The sequence below is a fragment of the Megalops cyprinoides genome, chromosome 13, assembly GCF_013368585.1.
Source record: "Megalops cyprinoides isolate fMegCyp1 chromosome 13, fMegCyp1.pri, whole genome shotgun sequence".
Classification (NCBI taxonomy): Eukaryota; Metazoa; Chordata; class Actinopteri; order Elopiformes; family Megalopidae; genus Megalops; species Megalops cyprinoides.
Window position 1 is genome coordinate 6,610,001 of NC_050595.1, and position 19,435 is coordinate 6,629,435.

Genomic DNA, 19,435 nt, shown 5'->3' on the forward strand with positions numbered 1-19,435 from the left:
AACGCTTCTCACTTTCCTTCTCTACACAGTCCCCCAGGCGAAATAAACTCTTCTCCATTTATTCATGTAGACGTGGCCCCGCTGTGGATAGACAGGAGTTTTCCCCCATCTCTCTGAAATAGCTTGAGGCGGATAAGCATGGAGGATGTTTCGGAGTGGACTCGCATCTACGCTGCAAGTTCTGCAGGCCCTGTTCCCTGTCTCCGGCCAGCTGGAGGCTCTCCCGGGACTAAGTTAGGGCTGATTATCCCCGATTCTGGAATCCGCAGTATAGGCCCTAATTATGGGCTGGAACGAGTGCTGTGTCCTCTGCCAAGAGAGTGTGAGAGCGGGGAGAGAGAGAGAGAGAGAGAGAGGCTGAGAACGAGGGAGAGAATGAAGAAGAGAAGCAGAGAGAGAGGGAGACAGAAGGGTGAGGAAGAGCACAGGGGCTGAGAAGGAGGGAGAGGGTGAAGAAGAGAGACAAGGAGAGGAGGATGAGGAGAGGGGAAGCACAAAAAGAGAAAGAGGGTGAGGGTGAAGAAGACAGATAAGGAGAGAGGGAGAGGAGGATGAGGAGAGGGGAAGCACAAAAAGAGAAAGAGGGTGAGGGTGAAGAAGAGAGGCAGAGAAAAATAAAGGAGGATGAGCGGGAGAGGGGAAGGACAGAGACTGAGAAAGAGGGAGAGGGTAAAGAGGAGAGACAGAGAGAAGAGGAGGAGAGAGCAGAAGCACAGAGGGAGGGTGAGGAACAGTGACAGAGAGAGGTGGAGAGTGATGAAGAGTATTACAGACAGAGAAAATAAAGGAATGAAGAGGAGAGGGGAAGAGAGAGAGCGGGGGGGCACATTAACAGAAAGGCAGGATGAAAGGGCAGAGGCTGAATGAAGGGTAGGTATGAGGCAGCCGGGGGAGGAGGGGTGAGAGGAGGACACAGTGCCGGGCGCTGCTCTGAGGCGGTATGAAAGGATCTGTCCCTCTGAGTCTCCGCACGTCAACCTGATGAATGGACCTGTCTGCCGGAGGCCCGAGGACGGCCCATCTCCAGCACCGCGCTCACGCGCGCTCCCCCTCTCTCTCTCCGATTCTCTCACACTTCATCCCTCTCTCGCTCCTTCTGTCTCTGTCTCTTACCCCTTACCTCTCTCTCACTCTAACTCTGTCTCTCCCCCCCTTTCCCCTTCCCTCTCTCCATCGCTCTGTCTCTGCCACACTTCATGTTGGTGTGGGCTTGGCAAACTGAAAGAGAAGTGTGAGGTGGGGCAGAGGAGACGAGCAGGAAGAATCGACCAATGAACAACCTCAGCAGCCCCTTATAACTGTCCTTCATGAGGGAAATGACCGATTGCTCATGCACTCTCACACACAAATGCACAAACCATGTACACACACACACTCGCACACACATACACAGGTGCACACACGCACGCCCACACATGCACACCAGACACCAGACACACGCACACACACACTCACACACACATACTCTCTCTCTCTCTATCCCAGAGGCGAGCAGGCTGTAGTGGCTGGATGGAGTAAATTGAAAGTGGTGAAGTCTGTGTGCTGGGGCAGATGTAACCAGCCGTAGCGAGGAGAGGGATTATTATTGATCAGGGCTTTGTTCGCTCAGTGATTTTCCCTCTCTTTGTGTGTCTGTAGCCAGCCCATTCACTGCTGCTACTCTGAAATGAGAGGAGGCTGTGGGGAAGCTGGCACAGGCTGCAGGATTAGAGTTCTGCTGGTGTAGCTGCTCCACACACATGCATACACACACACCTACACACACAAACACCAGCAGCTACACACACACATACAAACACACACCTACACACACACGCATACACACACACCTACACACACAAACACCAGCAGCTACACACACACATACAAACACACACCTACACACACACACATACACACACACCTACACACACAAACACCAGCAGCTACACACACACATACAAACACACACCTACACACACACGCATACACACACACCTACACACACAAACACCAGCAGCTACACACACACATACAAACACACACCTCCACACACACGCATACACACACACCTACACACACAAACACCAGCAGCTACACACACACATACAAACACACACCTACACACACACGCATACACACACCTACACACACAAACACCAGCATGCTGGTCATACTGACATGCCTCACGCACACATAGAAACCTTGGTCCTGTCTCACACACCCACATACTTGTGTGGCTGAAAGCCCTCTGCCTCTTTCTGTCTGTCATGTCCTCTGTCATACAGCTGAATGTACAATATGTTCCGCAGTGATGATGTCCTCCTATGAAAACTCATGTGATACTGTTTAAGGCCTGGCTGCAGTGTCACTGAAATCCCTTTGGCAGCGACGCTGGTAAATTGAGATTTTTCTGCTGATGGTATCCGATGCGCTGTGCTGTTTTTGGTCATTAGCCCTTGTAATAGCGGTGGAGTTTCTGATGTTTGGATATCAGAGTCTTAAGCACTTTTCCGGGTCCTGTTCCCGTTGTCGTAGCGATAAGAGGAAGTGGATAGAACAACGCAGATATGCGGCTTATCTCCCCCCTCCACAGATGGGCGCTCCGAAACCCGTCTTTGCCCAAACCCCCCCCCCCCCCCCCCCCCAACCGAGCGAGCACCCACACCCTCCCCTCTCCCGCTCCAGCCCCGCCTTGAGGTACAACTTCATTTCCCCGACGCCCTAAATCACAGCTCGCATTAGCACCTTTATCTCCGCTTTCACCTGATTGGAGAGAAGAAAGGTTTCCATGGCGACGGATACCGAAACCGGGGGCCCCCCCTTCTCCAAGTTTGACATATCCGGGCCTCGCTGGGTAACGGAGAAGGATCACATGGTTCCCGCGGTAAGCCGACACGGACGAGGAGATCTCTGGATCCATGCCATTGCGGTGACGTCTGTAGTACAGGGAGACGGGCCACCTCTTGGGTTCCCAGTTTGGAGTCCTCCCCCCATGAGGAGTCACAGTGCTGGACATGGCCTCTTTGACCAGCCCCCCCCGCAGAACAAGGGCTTTGCATTATTCATTTGTTTTTAACAAGTTTTCATTCTTTTCAAGGGAGGCCCACTGCAGAGTCAGGCCTGTCTCTGTCTGTCAGCGCTGGGTGCCTGCGTATGCACTTACTCTGCACTCCAGTATAGGAGCACACCATGGAAACAGACCCACGTGACCTCGCCAGCATGCAGGGCTCTCAGTACTGCAGGCCGTGTGTGGGCACGGCTGGCCCAACGGGAGGTGCTGTTGGCTGACAGACCCGTCACGGCTGCCTGCCCTCTCCCTTCCAGCCCCCTCTCCCAGCACAGCTGGCCTGGCAGCCCCTGGTCCCAGGAAGGACAGAGCTGCAGCCGCCTGCCAAAAGCGCGAGCTGGGCGGAGAGGAGTGCGGCGAGTGGCCCGTGGCGGAGTGGAACTGCGCAGTGTAGAGTGGAACTGCGCAGTGTAGAGTGGAACTGCGCAGTGTACAGTGGATTTTGACCCACTGGTTCTGCGCAGTGCAGATTGAACTGTGACTACAGCGGTGTAGCATAGCGGAAAGGAGCAGGACTCGTAACCGAAAGGTTGCTGGTTCAATTCCCCACTGGGTCACTTGGGCAAGGTACTTAATCTCGGTAAATATCCAGCTGTATAAATGGATAACATATAAAATTGTAACCTATGAAAGTCTCTCTGGATAAGAGCATCTGCTAAGTGCCGACAGTGTAACGTAATGTAGTGTAACTGCACAGCGTAGAAGGCAGAGTAGATCAGAGTGAAAGAAATTCCGCGGCGTACATTTGGTAACGTGACAGAAAGGAACTGCGCTGTGTAGAGCGGAAAAGAGTGCAACAGAGACGGACTGCAGCGTGGAGCAGAGGGTGACGCGCACACGCAGTCTGCACGGCAGGGGCTGCGACAGCGGAACCGAAGAAACGGGGCAAAGAGCAGCGGAGCAGCAGAACATGGCAGAACGCTGCGCCGCGCGAGAGCGATCAGTCCGCTGCGTTTCATAGATTATTAACTTCAGGAGAGCAGGTGACATTTCTGAGCGTGCCGTGACATTTAGACTTTGAGGGGAAGACGTTAAAAACGTGCTTGAGGAAGCATGCTGATGCCGGGTCAGGTGAGGACAGGGCGGGGGGTTTTGGCTGTGCAGTGTCTCCTTCATCACAAATCCCAAACCCTCGGCTAGTCACCAGAACCGCAGAAAATGAGCCCCAGAAATGGCAGTTGCTTAGAATTTTTTGGCTCACCGATTTCAACCAACAGCTGGGTTCTGCTGAGGATGTCAACAGCTTCTGACTGGTTCCTGCATGTCGTTCAAAGAGAGCACATGGTGTGTCAGACCTCTGGCTCTCAGCAAAGGCACTGGAGGCCGCTACCACAGGAAGCACCTCATGTGAAATGCCTTGTGACCAGAGCAAGGTTTTGTTGTTATTCATATTCATTTTACATGTTTACAAACCCACAAGCCAGAGATGGAGTGCCTCAAGCATGCGGTCATCTGCAGTAATTGAGAGAAATAGCTGATCCATGAGTGTAATTAAGAGCTGGGAACAAACAAACACACACCCCCCCGTCCTGAGTACCTTCCAAGACTGCCCCCCACCTCCACCCTCCCTCGTGTCCTGGCGTCCCGAGATGGACATACTGAACATGATGGGCGTGGTTACACTGGCAGTCTGGCTCCTGCTGACATTTCCCTCCTTGGCCCCATGAATCAGAATCACAGACACCTCCATACATGCACAGCGTGTAAACAAGCAGCATCCATCGATGCCAGGGGACAGAGCCTGACCGCCGCCAGGGGAAAGCCGTCATCCAGCCTACCGCAGCCCGCCCATCAAGCCAAGACTCGCCTCTGGAGCAGCAGCGAATCACACAGCAGTATAGCCACAGAACGAGGAAAATTCTCACCTAAATGTGTAGAGATGGTTGTGCTCCCTGCATTCTTACACCTTGTGCTCCTACACATCTTTCAGGAGGCATCACACAGAGGCCCCGGACAACGTCAAAGTGAATGATCTTACTGATCAGCTCTCCTAGAAGGGCAAGCAAAGTTGGACCAGATGGCGTCCCATTTCATTGCAGTGCATTGTACGGTACCCTGTAACAAAGTCAGTGGATAGAGCTCTAGAAGATTCTTTCAAAAAGAAAATGTAGGAGCTCAAATTCTTAGTTACAGCACCTACGGTCCAGCAGTTTTGGAGAGAGAGAGAGAGAGATGCTGCCGGTTCTGTCTCCCCCAGGGGACCCCACAGGCATGTAATGCAGACCTAAGGTGCAGATAAAAGAAAAGAAGAATGAGGGCCATGGAAAACATACTGCAGTTTTAAGTGCTGGAAGGACCGGAGACAGCTACCAGCGTGAGTCCCTCCGAGCGAACGCTCCCGCTATCCCTCCATCACTGATGGGAAACGGAGTGATGACTCCGCTGCAGAGCACAGCTGTGATGTGGAGGACAGTGGGTCTGCCACGCTTATGCAGCGTTTGCAAGGTTTTCCACCAAATTACACACTAAAATTAACTGTGATTGTTGGGCCGAAATGCGCTTAACATTGTGTGGATTTTTAGGGTAGATTAAAGGAATGCATTAGAGCTGTGTCTTTCATCTGGCTGGAAGCAGGCGTTTTGCTGTTTTCAGTTCTGAGCTTTGCCAGTCATTTCCTTTGTTTTAGAAATATAGGATAGGAAGATCTTAAACAATGATCCGAGTATGTCGAGCATGAGTTTTGCACAGCACTCTGAATGCCTCTTACATTTACATTTTCATTTAGTCGATAGAAAATTCTCTTATTCAGGGCGACTTAAGAAGTGCATTAAATGCACCCTGCTTTGATTCGCCACTTGCAGGGTAAGCTTGCCTCACTCTACCTCCGCGCTCATGGGACAGCTGAAGCGCTGAATGCAAATCCTTCCATACATTCACACACAGCCTGAGCTGTAGGGCTCAGCCTGTAGTCAAGATGAGCACCTTGCAGACTGGCCCACTCAGTAGCCCTCTGAAGCATGTTATCCCTGTAACCTTCTTTGGTGATTAGAGAGAGGCTAACCTTCACAGGGAATTCGCTGCTAGGAGTGGTGATGGTAATGCCTTTTTTTCGGTGGGAAGTGCTGATAAAGGTCTTTGCACTTGTAGGGAATAAGTGCTGGAAATGTTGCCGAAGCTTAAGATTTCTAGGACTGGGCACAGTTTATCCATACCTCCATTGATGTGATTATTGAGTTTGAGCCTTCCTGCGGTTAATTACTCCTTGCAGGACCGTGCTGGAGGAATTAGCAAAACCGAATCTCCAAACATTTCAGCTAATGAACAAGCAAATGGATCCGGTAGCATCTCCAGAAATCATATCCATCGGTGCTCTTCCAGAGGGGCCTGATTAGAGCACTTCTGCCACTGCTAACACTGTGGGGGAAAAAAAAACCCTCCAAACAGTCGTTTTACAGGCTTTTTTCTGTACTCATTATGGGAAAGCAGCTTACTCTGATATCATTGTTTTTCTTGTAAAATGGCATCATTAAGCCAGCTCTCGATAGGGCAAGCAGCGGAGCAATGGCCCGTTTCAGGAGGGGGAAGATGTGTGTGTTTGCAGGCTCATGTGCACGCGTGCGTGGAGAGGATGGTTTGGAGAGGGGAGGGTGGGGGGGGGGGGGGGGTTTCAGATGCTCAGTTGGGAGGATTTGGGACGGCTCGTAGTCCACGCATGCTGGAAGATTATAAAGCAGTGTAATCCACAGAGCCACCAGCATGCCTCTCCAATGTTCTCTCCTCCTCTTAGCTTTGCGTTGACACACGAGTGGCATTGCACGCACTCCACCCAGCCACCCCTGCGGAGAGAGGCTCAAGCATAGCATAGGGGGCTGCTGTACTCAACCTCATTGGTCCCTTCCTGCCTCCGCCTCCACACCCTTCTCACCTTTGTGACATCACAGGAGGCTTGAGAGAGGGATGGGCGCAATGAAGAGCCCTTCCATCTCGCTGCGGCTGCCAAATCCTGGACCGAATTCAGGCCAGCCACTTCAGTCTTTTCATCTGAACTCAGAATGGAGCTGTGGGCGGCAGCCTCCATCGATAAGCTGCAGCTTGAGAATTTCAGGACGTGCCAGTCTGAAGGAGACGTCGCGCGGGTTCCCGCCATTGTGTGCCAGCCGGCTGAATAAACGCACCCAAATGATCGACTTGTGGTCTATCGACATGAGCTGCTAGCCACAATTCCTCTCTGCCTCCGGGGGAGATAGAGACTGCTTTCATCACAGGAGATAAACGCGTTTCCTGAGGTGGAGTGCACATCAGTCTTCATCGCTTACAGACCACGCATTACTCTTTCTCTCTTCCTCTTCTCGCTGTCCGTGCATGGTATTGTCACTGAAGCAAAGTAGAGGTCTGTGGATGTGCTGCTGTGTACGAGATTGGCCCATTCAACAATTTCTACCAAATGGAAGTAATGATGTGTCTGCTTTCATTTTTTTGTACTCTTATTCTTGAAAATCTGTTCTCTGGAAAGTGGCCTACGCTTCATAACAACGGTTGCACAGAAATAAGGAAATGCCACTTATTCCAGTCAAAGCTGCAACTGTGTCCCAAATAAATGTTTTTTTTTCATCTTTTTTTTTTTAAATTTGTTGAAAAGATGTGCACACCCAACAGCTCCTTTGTTTGAGCGCCCATCACAGAAGAGACTGTAAATTGAGCTGAAACACTCCACTCAAAAAGGGAATGATTTCTGTGATTGAGGCAATTACAGTGGCTTTTACACATCTTACTGAGAAACAGCTGTGTCTGAGGTGCACAGCGCTTATAATCACCCCGAGGAGGCAGGAACGTAAAGTCGGAGGCATTTCGATCCACCCGTACTCTTCCTTTTAAGCCCCTTTTCTATTTCAGGACTGCCTGTTGGCCACGAATCAATGCTCCCCAGCTCCAGATTGGTGCTCAGAGTGCAGTCTTCAGCTAGCTTGCATTGTGTGTGTGATTATCCCCTAAATGAAAAACAGAGCCGTCATAAACGGCGCGTTTTCATTTGAAGCCATGCGGGGCTTCGATCCATCCGAACAGCTCCAGGTGTCACACTGAGAAGCATTGGTAGCACTTTACTGGAAGTGGGTTTAATGTAGCACTCATAACACTTTTATGAACACAGCATCATGTATCATAAGTTTTGTCATAAGCCCATATGTAATCCATCCGTGTAACAGATAACATGTGCCGCCATCATGCATTAAACAGTAAGCATTATGACACCAGTGGTATGTCAGCTGTTATAAGGAAGTTGTTACGATGTTTTTGTGATAAAAGCCGTATATCTCGAGTCAGAAGAAAATCGCCGTTGTAACAGATCAGTGTGTTAAGAGAGTGAGCTTTGCACATGTAGTCATAGTATGGGCTTTTTATAGCAGTCAAGACAGTGGCATCAGTGACCATCTTCCATTACAGACTGAAGACTTGTTCATTCAGATTAGATCTTGGTGCACAGCAGGACCTGAAAGTTGGTGACTTGGTCATTGCTCTTGAAAGAATCTGAATGTAATTCCTGTCAGTCTCCACGCTTGGAGGACTCAAAATTGGTTGACTCGTTCAGTCTACATGGTGGTACTTGAATGTGGCTGACTTATGGTCATTTCCCTAAGCAGGACTTGAACATGGTTAACCTTCAGTAATTTGTCTTGGCAGCGCTCGAGCATGGTTGATTTACAGTCATTGTCCTTCGCAGAGCTTAAGTGTGGTTTGTTTACGGTCATTGTCCTTGGCAGCGCTCGAGCATGGTTGATTTACGGTCGTTGTCCTTGGCAGGGCTTGAGTGTGGTTGAGTTATGGTCATTGCACACTGTAGGACATGTGGAGTGTGGTTCTAATGGGGTTCTGTTTGCCTTTCAGCGGGTCAGCTCAGCCAGTCTGCCCACCTGTCCCTGCAGCTGCCCTACACCGTTCTGGGCCTGGGTCGCAGCGCCAACTTCCTGGACCATCTGTATGTGGGCATCCCTCGCCCACAAGGAGAGAAGGTATGACCGCTACATGCTCTGGACCACGTGAACCGCATACAGAAGGAGCTCTCAGTACCATACTGCTGTGCGGAAGACATTTTGCATTTTTACACTCATATACATAAGAAAATAAAAGCAGGAACATGAACTGCACACAAGGAGGCTGCTCAGTAGGTGAACTGAAAAATACCAATATGAAAGTATAATGAATAGTAAATATTCAGAATACACCACCTGGAGCAGTGCAGTATTGGTGTGAATCCCTGTATGGGGTTTAGATATGTTTTACTCTCATTGCTTTATTAGAATCAATGTTATGAATTATATCCCTGGCAGTCAATAAGAATTCCTCATTCCTCATTTCGAAATGCACACCCACACCGAAGCACGGGCTTTGACCTGAACTACACAGTTGATTTGCATCCTTTTCTGAGATTGGCGCCGGTACAAAGCGCTGGCTGTGCCGGATCGTCTCTGTGCCCACAGCGAGAGGCCGTGCTGTCAGGAGCAGGGAACTGTGGTTATGGGCTGGCGGTCACAGTCGCCTGATTGAAGTTCCATTGGAAATCTGTTGGACGAAATGACAGCCTGGGTCCATAAGCAGATCCCTGGGATCGTGCTGGGACCCCTAACATGATAAAAACACCACATAGGAGGTGGTTCTTTGGCACTACCATAGAACCACCAGCTACTACTCAACATGCCAAGGAGATAAGAAGCTATTGTTAAATTAATTAAAGGGAACCTCTTATATTACAGTAATTATTTGCTGTCATAATCAGGATTTATAAGATAATGGCAACAAGTGATTTGATAAAATTATCACAGAATTTTGCAGGATTAACATTGAACAAGAAAGACTATATTTACGTTGATCTGACAAGTATTCCAATCTAGAGGGCTTGTACATTTGTGTATACATTCCAGTAAAGCTCCTTCCCTTGATTGCGACAGCTCCTTGAATTTCTCTTCAACGGAAACATGAAAAGAGGATTTAGGAATCCATCGACTTCATTTTTTTCCCCCCATCTTTCTTGTGCTGTAAGCATTATTACAGCGAGCTGGACAGCTCAGGTTCTTTGTTTAAAAGTTTATATCCACTCATAATCGGACTTTATAGCACTGTGTAGTTACACACCCTGATTGTCACTGAGTTTTAAGCATCATTTTCATCCCTTGCAGGGTCCCTTCAGTGGCTCATTTGAATTTAAGACGTCGACTCCTTGGAACGTCAAAAGAGAAGACTCTATTAAAGCTCATTTGAATTGCTGATTTTGTGATTAGCCCGGCAGATGTAGAGACGCGAGGTGTTATTTCAAGGGCCGTCTCAACACGGTGGGGCTTCCTTTGACTCCGTTGAGTTCAGCCAGTCTCGTGTTTATACATCTCCGCTGAAAAGAGTTGATGACAGCTCTGTGAAGCCTCGCCTCGTTCACTCATTCAAAAGCGGTTCAGTGAAAGTGATTACAGGTAGCACACAATACACCTGGCTGCAGCCGCGTTACAGACTCTCATCCCAGAGGCTGCAAAGGTTCAAAGCGCAGATGGGGGAACTGCTGCTGTGTGCCTGAGCAAATTAGTTTACCTGAATCGCTTTTGTGAATATCTGATGACATAAATGGATAGCATTTAAAATGTAAGCAGTGTAAGTTATCCCCATGATAAGCTCATTCACTAAACAAGGATGTAACAGTAATTCACTAACTAGTAGTTAGGATTTGTTCACTAATAGAGTTCTCTTACTGCTTAGAATCCTGCAGCGCTGTTGTGGTTTGATACAGCAATACAGGCACACACATATGGGTAGTTTCTGTATGGAGCTGATCAGTGGCCCAGCAGTGTCTTCAACCACACTGCTGAGCTGAAACTTACCACACACTGTATATAATTTAATATGACTTCCATCTTCATTCAGGCATTTTGGTTTAAATGAAATAAGTTGTATTATGAAATTGTAACGCTTCAGCATCAACACAGCATCAGTGTCATGCTCTGTAATTTTACGCCGCTTGTAACAGGAGCGTAGCAATTCTTTTCAGCAGTGCAGAGCTATCTTTCATCTGTAACTGTGGCAGCAAAGCGTGCAGTAGGAAGGTAGTGTGGCGGGTAACACTGGCTTTCTCTTACCCTCCCCCCACAGCGTCATCGTTATTAACAGCTCAGGAGAGGGACACGTCCCATAGGTAAACAGTGCGGAGTGGTCCGATCTGCACCGTTAGCCAGAACGGTACGTCACGCGACGCTTGCTCCCGTGCGTTGGCGCCGCTGTGTGCCGAATGCAGGTGCATGCCAAGCGGCCGCTCTCCAGCGTGCTGTGCAGGGGGGTGAAAGGTCATGGGCAGCGGAGATGCGCTGGGGTCGGTGCCGTCACGGCCCGCCCGCGCAGTGACCCCTTTTAACAGACCTTTCTATGTTTAGAGTCCCGCCGGCCTGCCGAGGCTTGAGCCTGCCGCAGAGACAGAAAGAAATCCCTCATCAAACAGAGGCCCCTGCAAAGGGCGACCTACGCCTCTCTCCACGGCGTTCACTGCAATAGCATGCACTCTGTGGCATGGACCTCCAATAGCCAAGAGCGCCGGGTTCAAATCCCCGAGCCAGAAAGTGCTCGAAAGTGTGTATAATAACCAAACAGCCCGCTTGTGTTGGGTGATATTAAAATCAATAAGAGCAGATGTCTGTTTTATTTCCCTGTCTCCTCTTGCCCCTTCACTGCTGCCTGCTTTATATAGCAGGAGATTAAGCGGCAGGAGCGGCATTGTGCTTGTTTGTTTGTGTAGGCAGAAAGCTCTGTGTGGGCACTTAAACCCATAAGGAACGCAGCCGTGTTCTGCTACCGCCGCTAATGGAAACAAATTCGTCATTAAAATAAAATGTGTAGTTTCCGACACACGGGTTCCCACTTCTGGTCCCACCGGCAGGCAGCTGGGGTTATTTCCCACACGAGGAAGGGGAAATTTCAGCTGCCGAATTCACCAGACCTTCCCCGCGTTGGGCGCGGCGCTCAAAATAGCTCCAGCCAGGGACGTCGCGCGGGTGGGGTAGCGCACCGCCGCTGTCAGCTACACAGAGCGTTATACGTTCTTTAACGGTGTTAAATGATGAATGCGTCACCGGGAAAGGAAATTGTGCCATCTCCCCCGGGGGGCTCCTTCAGAACCACCGAGCTTTTGTGTGGCACTAATTGCCGGCAAAGAGGCAATCCGTGGAGGAAAAATGAACTTTATAATTTATGGCAGGAGAGACTCTGTAAGGCTTTGGAAGGAAAGGCGTCTCTCAGAGAGGGAATGTGAGGAAGCTCCTCCTTCAGCTGTGTGGGGGATACTCAAGGTGTCGTGCTGCTGGGAGTGGAGTTTGGAGGGAGTTTGTAGGGAATTCATAGCAACGGTGTGTGAAATGGAATGAAATGGGATGTTCAAAGCAGAGGCCTCTCCAGAACACCACGACTGGAAGATCTTAACACAGGTCGTCTACTCAAGAATGTGTGTCGTTTTGCTCAGAGCTGAACAGCAGGGATATTGCTGTATGGAGTGAGTAGGGGTCAGCTCTGAAATGATTAGATATTACTGTCGCTATGACTGAAATTGTTTGCTCCCTGAGTCTTGTCCTAACATTGTTGCTCTCTGTCACCAGGAGATGCGGAAGCAGGAGTGGACGGCCATTATCCCAAACTCACAGCTCATCGTCATCCCGTACCCCCACAACGACCCTCGCAGGTACGAGTCCCACCCCCCCCCCCCCCCCCCCCCCCCCCTTGACTGCGTATCCGCCGCAGAACGACAGGCTGGATGAAACTCCGAGCAGAGAGTGCCACTGGTCTTCTCTTTATTCTGGTCCTTCTCTTCTTCTCCTCTCCTCTCCTACCCCTCTCCTGTCCTCTTCCTTTCCTCTTTTGTCCATTCCCTCTCTCCAGTACATGGCAGTGACACTAGCTCAGTGCTGAGTTGTTAGCTCAGTTAGCCTACATCTTACACGTTCACGTTTCCTTTTAGCTGCCCAGGAACCAGTAAGATCTTTGAATACATACATGGTCATTTCTCTCAATAATGATACTCGTTAATATTCCTGATGCCTCACTCTTTGGTGATTAATGAGTTAATAAGCCAGCCCTCGGTTCACTTATTTGTGTTTTTTGCTTTTATTATGGAGAACTTTTAAGGTGTAGTCTGTCCCTTTAATATTTAATCTGTTTACCCCTGTCAGAACTGATGGAATGCATCTTAATGAAGTCATTTTCCAACATTTTTCATAAATATTTTACCTCGTGAACAGGAGGCTCACAAGACGTAAAGTGCTGTTTCGTTTTCAGTTGTTTATTTCATTTTTTGCTTGTTTATTTATTACTATTCCTTTTTCAGTGTTGTTTTGTCTTCCTTTTTATTTTCTCTCCGTTTGGTTTTTTTTTCCTCTCTCAATCTCCTCATGACTGTTAAACAGCCCATGAAATCCACAGTGCTCTGCAAACCTTTTAGATGGAGAGAATTGTTTTTGCATTGAGCTGTTGTTTTAGTCCCTGTACGGTGATTTTTTTTGTTGTTGTTATTATTGCCATCATTATGGGATACAGCAGTGGGAACCGCCACAAATCTATCTCAGCATTTTTTATCAGACAATCCATAACTTTAAAGCGTGAAGGATGTATTTGAAGTATGGCCTGACGTTTGGCTGGTCTGAAATCAGAGGCTCGGCGCTGGAGTTGTCCAATGAGCTCTCTCCCTTTCAGATTATCGCTCCGGTGGGTGTGTCTGATACAGTGACTTGTCCATTTTTCCAAGAAGTTGTGGTTGTGCAGGAGCAGGTGGCAACGTCTGCGTCTCTTCTGTGAAAATGTCAAACACTCCGGTTTCCCCCACACTGGAAGTCTCCGTTTATCGTTCCAGTTTGCAGCTTTTCATTAGCAATAATATGCGAAAAGAGCGCGCGGTTGCCCTGGTTTTCTCCCTGTTGTGTAATTAAAATGGTAAATGGGAAATGACATAGCTGACTACGGGAGTGACTCAGATGATGTTTGCTTTGCACAAGGAGGTCGGTTTGGACTCATCAATTAATTATACTGAGTTATTATATCTGTCACTTATTTTTCTTTCCTCGAGTGACTTGAATTTAAAAAAACACTGTGCCATAGTTTACACAAAAGAACCTTCCTTCCAATGATTTGAGTTGTTTGTGTATATCCTGGTTTTACTGTTATATCATAGATTGTTTATATATAGTATAAATTAAATATGTATATATGTATGTATATATAGATATAGATGTAGGTATAGATATATGTATATATAGATACATATATGTATATATAGATAGGTACACAGATAGGACACATGCACTGCTGGGATTTCCAGTTGGTCGGAGGAGATCATGTGACCTCCTCAGTCTCATTATGTCCCTCCTTCCCCAGCTGGAGTGCCAAGCTGTACCTGACTCCCAGTAACATCGTGCTGCTGACGGCCATCGCACTGATAGGGGTGTGCGCCTTCATCCTCGTCATCATCGGCATCTTACACTGGAAGGAGAAGGTAAGAGTCTGCAGGTTCTCCTTTCATCTGACAACAGTACACACAGGTAATGTCTTTGTTTGCACATATCAAGCATTGGTCAATCTTGGTAAGGGCCATTTCCTTTCTCTGTGCTGTGTGCCCAGCCAACAGCTTTTCCTGAGTTTTATTTGTTTCACAGCGGGACTCTAGATGCTTTTTAATGGTGATTTCACCAGGACACTGTTTTCCTCGAGGTTTCATTCCTTTTGTCATCCAATCACATCCTTTTGTTCCAAGACACAACTCACACCAGTGGGCTTTCATAAAAACTAGGACCCCATCAAAGGTTAGGTCCCAAATTACAGCGTTTCTGCACCCTTCAGGTGGCTCTGGTACCGGGCCAGAAGGTACCAGGCCCACAGCGGCATGCGGGTCTCCCCGCGTGGGAAGAACAGATGGGCCGGCCCCGTTTCAGCGCCTCCCTGCCCCCACCTCGAATTTCAGCACTGTTTGCTCGACCTCAGGCGTGATCTCCCCCAGGTCGCTCAACGGCGATCTCCTGAAAGGCGAAATCTGTGGGGCGTCGTGCTTGCGGGGCCCTCGGGGAGGGCGTGGTGCGTGCCATGTGGATCTCCGCACCGGCAGAACCACCGCCACGCAAGAACCGCGCTGCTGGCGCCCTCCCAGAGCCATCTGCCACCGGCCCCCGCCCCCGCACCCGCACAGTCATAATTGCTGTCTGTTAAGGGAAGTAATTTGGGACAGAGAATTTATTGGAGTTGACATCGCATTAAAATAACATGTTGGCACCATATCTGAGGACCTCCAGCTCCTAATTATATTTTTGAAAAAACACGGCTCTCTCTCTTGTCATGATTAGGATTTGATTGAGTAATTATTCTCCTGACAGGCAAGTTCAGGTAGCGAATTAGCGTCGTTCGGTATTCCGGCTTCTTCATTCCGAACCCTCCCAGCCCATCCCAGCAAGACACCCATACATCCAGGCAGACTTCGCCAGCGTCCTTCACTCTGACCTTCAGTATCTGAAGTAGCCCTCAGAGATGAGAGGGGGAAAAAATAGCATTTCAGAGGCCTTCAATTCTATACGTCTCCAAAGATTTTTTTATCTGCATAACCATATGGAGGAGACCTTATCACACTGGATGTGTGATTGGCCCATTATTTGTCCTGTAGTTCTCCCCTTGTCCTTAGTTAGTGTCCTTCCCCCAGTGTGCTATGTAAAATGTAAGCCAAAGGTAAATGTGAAAGACCTGAGATTCTCACAAGTCATGTGGCTTTTGACAACTTTTGGTAACAGACAGTGGGTCAGGAGATACTGTTAGAGGTGTGTAAACAATCAGTGGTAAGACCCAGCAATTTATATTCGTGAGAAATATTCTGCAGAATGCATGCTACCCAATTTTTGCTTTCCAAGTGACCCTCACACTGCGTTTTCTGTACAGTACCAAATGCACTCCACACACACAGGCTTACACTATAGTACCAAAGATGCTCCACATTCAGGTTTACACCGCAGTACCAAACACGCTCCATTCACACAATCTTATACTAGTCCCAAACTTACTCCACACATACAGGTTTACACTACAGTACCAAACACACTCCACACATGCAGGTTTACACTACCCAACCAAACACACCACACACTATAATCCCAATCACAGTCCACAATGACAGGTTTCCACTACAGTTCCAAACACACTCCACACATACAGGTTTACACTACAGTTTCTGACAGCAGGTGATAATTTTTGTCAGTGTCTCTCTTTGTGCGTTGTTATTAAGGGGGAAAAAAAGAAAAAGGAGTCTAAAAATAAATCCTCTTAACCCTTCCAGTTCAAACTGAGGCATAGTGAGAAGCCCAAAACAATGGGATGTGTGTGCGAATCACTCACCTTGGTTACAGACCCACCCCCCCACCCCTCACAGCTGGGAATGACCTGCTCCTCTCCTCAATCAGGAGTGTTGGAGGATAATCAGATAATCACCGCACACACACGCACACACACACACACACACACACATACGTACACACATACACTGCTGCACTCACACATACGCACGTGTACTCACACATACACACACACACATATGCATACACATGCGCACACAAACATACACACGCGCACTCACACATATGCACATACACATACACACGCGCACCTACACACACACACACCCATTCACACATACACATACGCACACAAACATACAAACGTGCGCACACACACACACACACACACAGCAGGAGGTGAGTGTAGGTATCAGCCGTTTACACACTCCAGCGTCTGCACTCACAGGTAATACAGCATATCTTTTATATCTGTCTGCGCAGAGCTGGAAAAAAGGCTGATGAATCAATACAGCCTCCCAAAGCTTTAGATCAGACACGCTGGTTAGATAGCAGGCTGGAGTGGAGACATGTGATAGGCATACTCCATCTCTCTCCGTCTCCATTCCTCGCTCTCCCTCTCCCTCTCCTCCCTGTCTCTCTCTCCCTCCCTCCCTCTCTTTCTGCTTCTCGCTGTTAAAATCTCTTGCTCTTTCTCTCTCTCCCTCCTTCTTCTTTCTTTAACTCTCTACCTCTCTCCCTCATGATCTCACTCTCTCTCTGATTCTCCACAGCCCTTTCTCTTTCTTCTCCCCCTGTTTCTCTCTCAGTCTTTCTCTGTGCCTCTCTCTCTCTCTCTGTCTCTGTCTCATATAGCTCTTTACCTGGTACACAAGCAAAATGCCATCACAGATACAGTCAAAGAACATATATATATATATATATATATATAGGTGCTAATAGATGATCCTTATATAAACTGGCAGCCTTGTTCTTTGTGTGAAAATTGGCAGAACCAGGTTCCGGTTTGTTATGAAATAAATGTAAGTTCTCCTACTCTCCTAGCGGCTCGTCAGCCTGGCCTGCCTTAACCCTGCGCTTTGCTCTCTCTCGGCAGAAAGCGGACGACCGGGAGAAGAGGCAGGAGGCTCACCGCTTCCACTTCGACGCCATGTGAGGACCACCGCTGGGGCATCATGGGAGCCGGGGCGCCCAACCTGCCCTCCACCGGAATGTTTTGTTTATTTATTTTCACTAGTGACTTTTGAATGAAGTAATGATGCGCTTGCAAAAAAAAATAATAATCTCTGGTTTCAAATAAGAGTCCTGGGGCTACTCTCTCTGTCCATTTCTGTAACTCAAACCAGGCCAAACTTGGACTGTCGCCGTTAGTGATTTTATCAGGGTGTCAAACAATGAGGTTGGGAAAAGAAGCTGCAGATGTTTACATTAGAAGAAACACAAGGACCCTTTTTATGTACAAAGAAGTAGCTTTTTAATTCCGGTTTCATCCACCTGTTCATCTGCCTCTGTGGTCTGACCTTCAGGGACAGACTCATCTTCCTCCTGTGTCTGCCCGTGAATCTGAAAGCAGTATGTGACCAAGGTCGATTTTCCCCACGCAGTTTCTCAGCTGATTCCACATGACTCCGACATGGTGGGTCGCTGTGAGATGCAGTGTCTGAACAGTGGCTGTTGCAGAGCGCCCATTCAGCATCTGTCAGTAAGCCACCCCGCTGTTAATTATATCATTCATTAGCTGAGTAGACGCCCTTATGCAGGCCAGGCTACACATCAGACATTTTGAAATACTTTCCATACATAGCAGGATATGTACTAATGCAATTCTGGAACAAATGGGATTTGAACCTACAGTATTCTGATTCCCAGCTGGCCCGCTGTTGTCGTTCCAGTTGAGAAAGGTCGTTAAACTGAATTGCTGCGGTAAATATCTAGCTGTATGAAAGGATGGCACAAACGCGGTGTAATTCACGCTGGGTAAGGGTGTCTCCTGAGCTAATAAAAGAATAAATAATAAAGATCTGATTCTCCGATCGATGCTCCACACCACTCTTCTTTTACTGCTTCAGATAGTCCTAGTAAACTAAGAGGACAAAGTTTGCCGGCTCACTGCGTATATTAAAACGCCTGTATTTAGAATGGCGTGTCCGTGTAGCGGGTAGAATCGGCAGAGCGCTGATGTGTTTAAGCTCCTCTGAGCCCTCGCTCTTTTCTCCAGTCTGTCCCAGCACTGGTGCCAATCACAGCCCAGTTACCAGACACAGCCCCACCCACCCCAGCACTAGAACCAATCACAGCCAGCCTGATTGCACCTGTACTGCTGAACATTCTGCTGTTGTGACTGCAAGTATTAGAACTGGAAATTCCTTTTTGTTTTAAATTACCTAGTGTGTGTGTGTGGTTAACTTATTTGACAATATTTGTTGGGTGCCAAGTGTTTTCCTTGATTTGTCTTGTTTTGATGTTTTCTGATAACAGACATATCTTAAAGAACATGTCTACTGTGGTATTGTATGTTTGTGTGTACCTGCTGGTGTCTGTATATGTATGTGCATGTACAGTTGCTAGTGTGTGTGCATGTATAACTGCTGGTGTGTGTGTGTGTGTGTGTGTGTGTGTGTGTGTGTGTGTGCGCGCACATGCATGCATAGCTGCTGGTGTGCATGTGTGTGTACGTGTGTATGTGTGCATAGGTGTGTGTGTGTGTGAGAGAGAGAGAGAGAGAGAGAGAGTGAGAGAGTGAATGAGTGAGTGTGTGTATTTAGTTCTTGTTTTTTATTTTGATGTAAGGGATAAATCCAAAACTGAGTTTAAAAAAATGTAATAATCACACCTGTCTCACCACTAATTGATTAGGTTGCTTCCAGTGCCATTGCTGACTGAATAATGTGAATGACTGCGTGACCCTTTGCGGTACTTAAAACACCACAAAGATTCAGTAATATAATCAATTTGATGTGCAATTCCACCTTTGGGTCGTGATCGTATGACACGGGTAAGGAGAGGACGAAGCTGTCAAAGGGCCAAAATGAAAGCATTACAGCTCTGGCTTTTCACGCACTCTTAATCTGAATTTCGCTTGACCAACCTAACATTGCAACTGAAT

The 19,435-nt window shown here is 48.1% G+C and overlaps 1 protein-coding gene across 1 annotated transcript in view; it reads left to right on the forward strand.

Annotated features, from left to right (window-relative positions):
• Positions 1–18,853, forward strand: part of itfg1 (integrin alpha FG-GAP repeat containing 1) — a 101,864-nt gene extending 83,011 nt beyond the window's left edge. The window contains exons 15-18 of the mRNA XM_036544071.1: positions 8,873–8,997; positions 12,610–12,692; positions 14,378–14,495; positions 17,426–18,853. Of these exons, the coding sequence (XP_036399964.1) occupies positions 8,873–8,997; positions 12,610–12,692; positions 14,378–14,495; positions 17,426–17,485 (386 nt within the window). The 3' untranslated portion in view covers positions 17,486–18,853. The remainder of the gene's footprint in view (positions 1–8,872; positions 8,998–12,609; positions 12,693–14,377; positions 14,496–17,425) is intronic.
• The last annotated feature ends 582 nt before the right edge of the window (positions 18,854–19,435 follow it).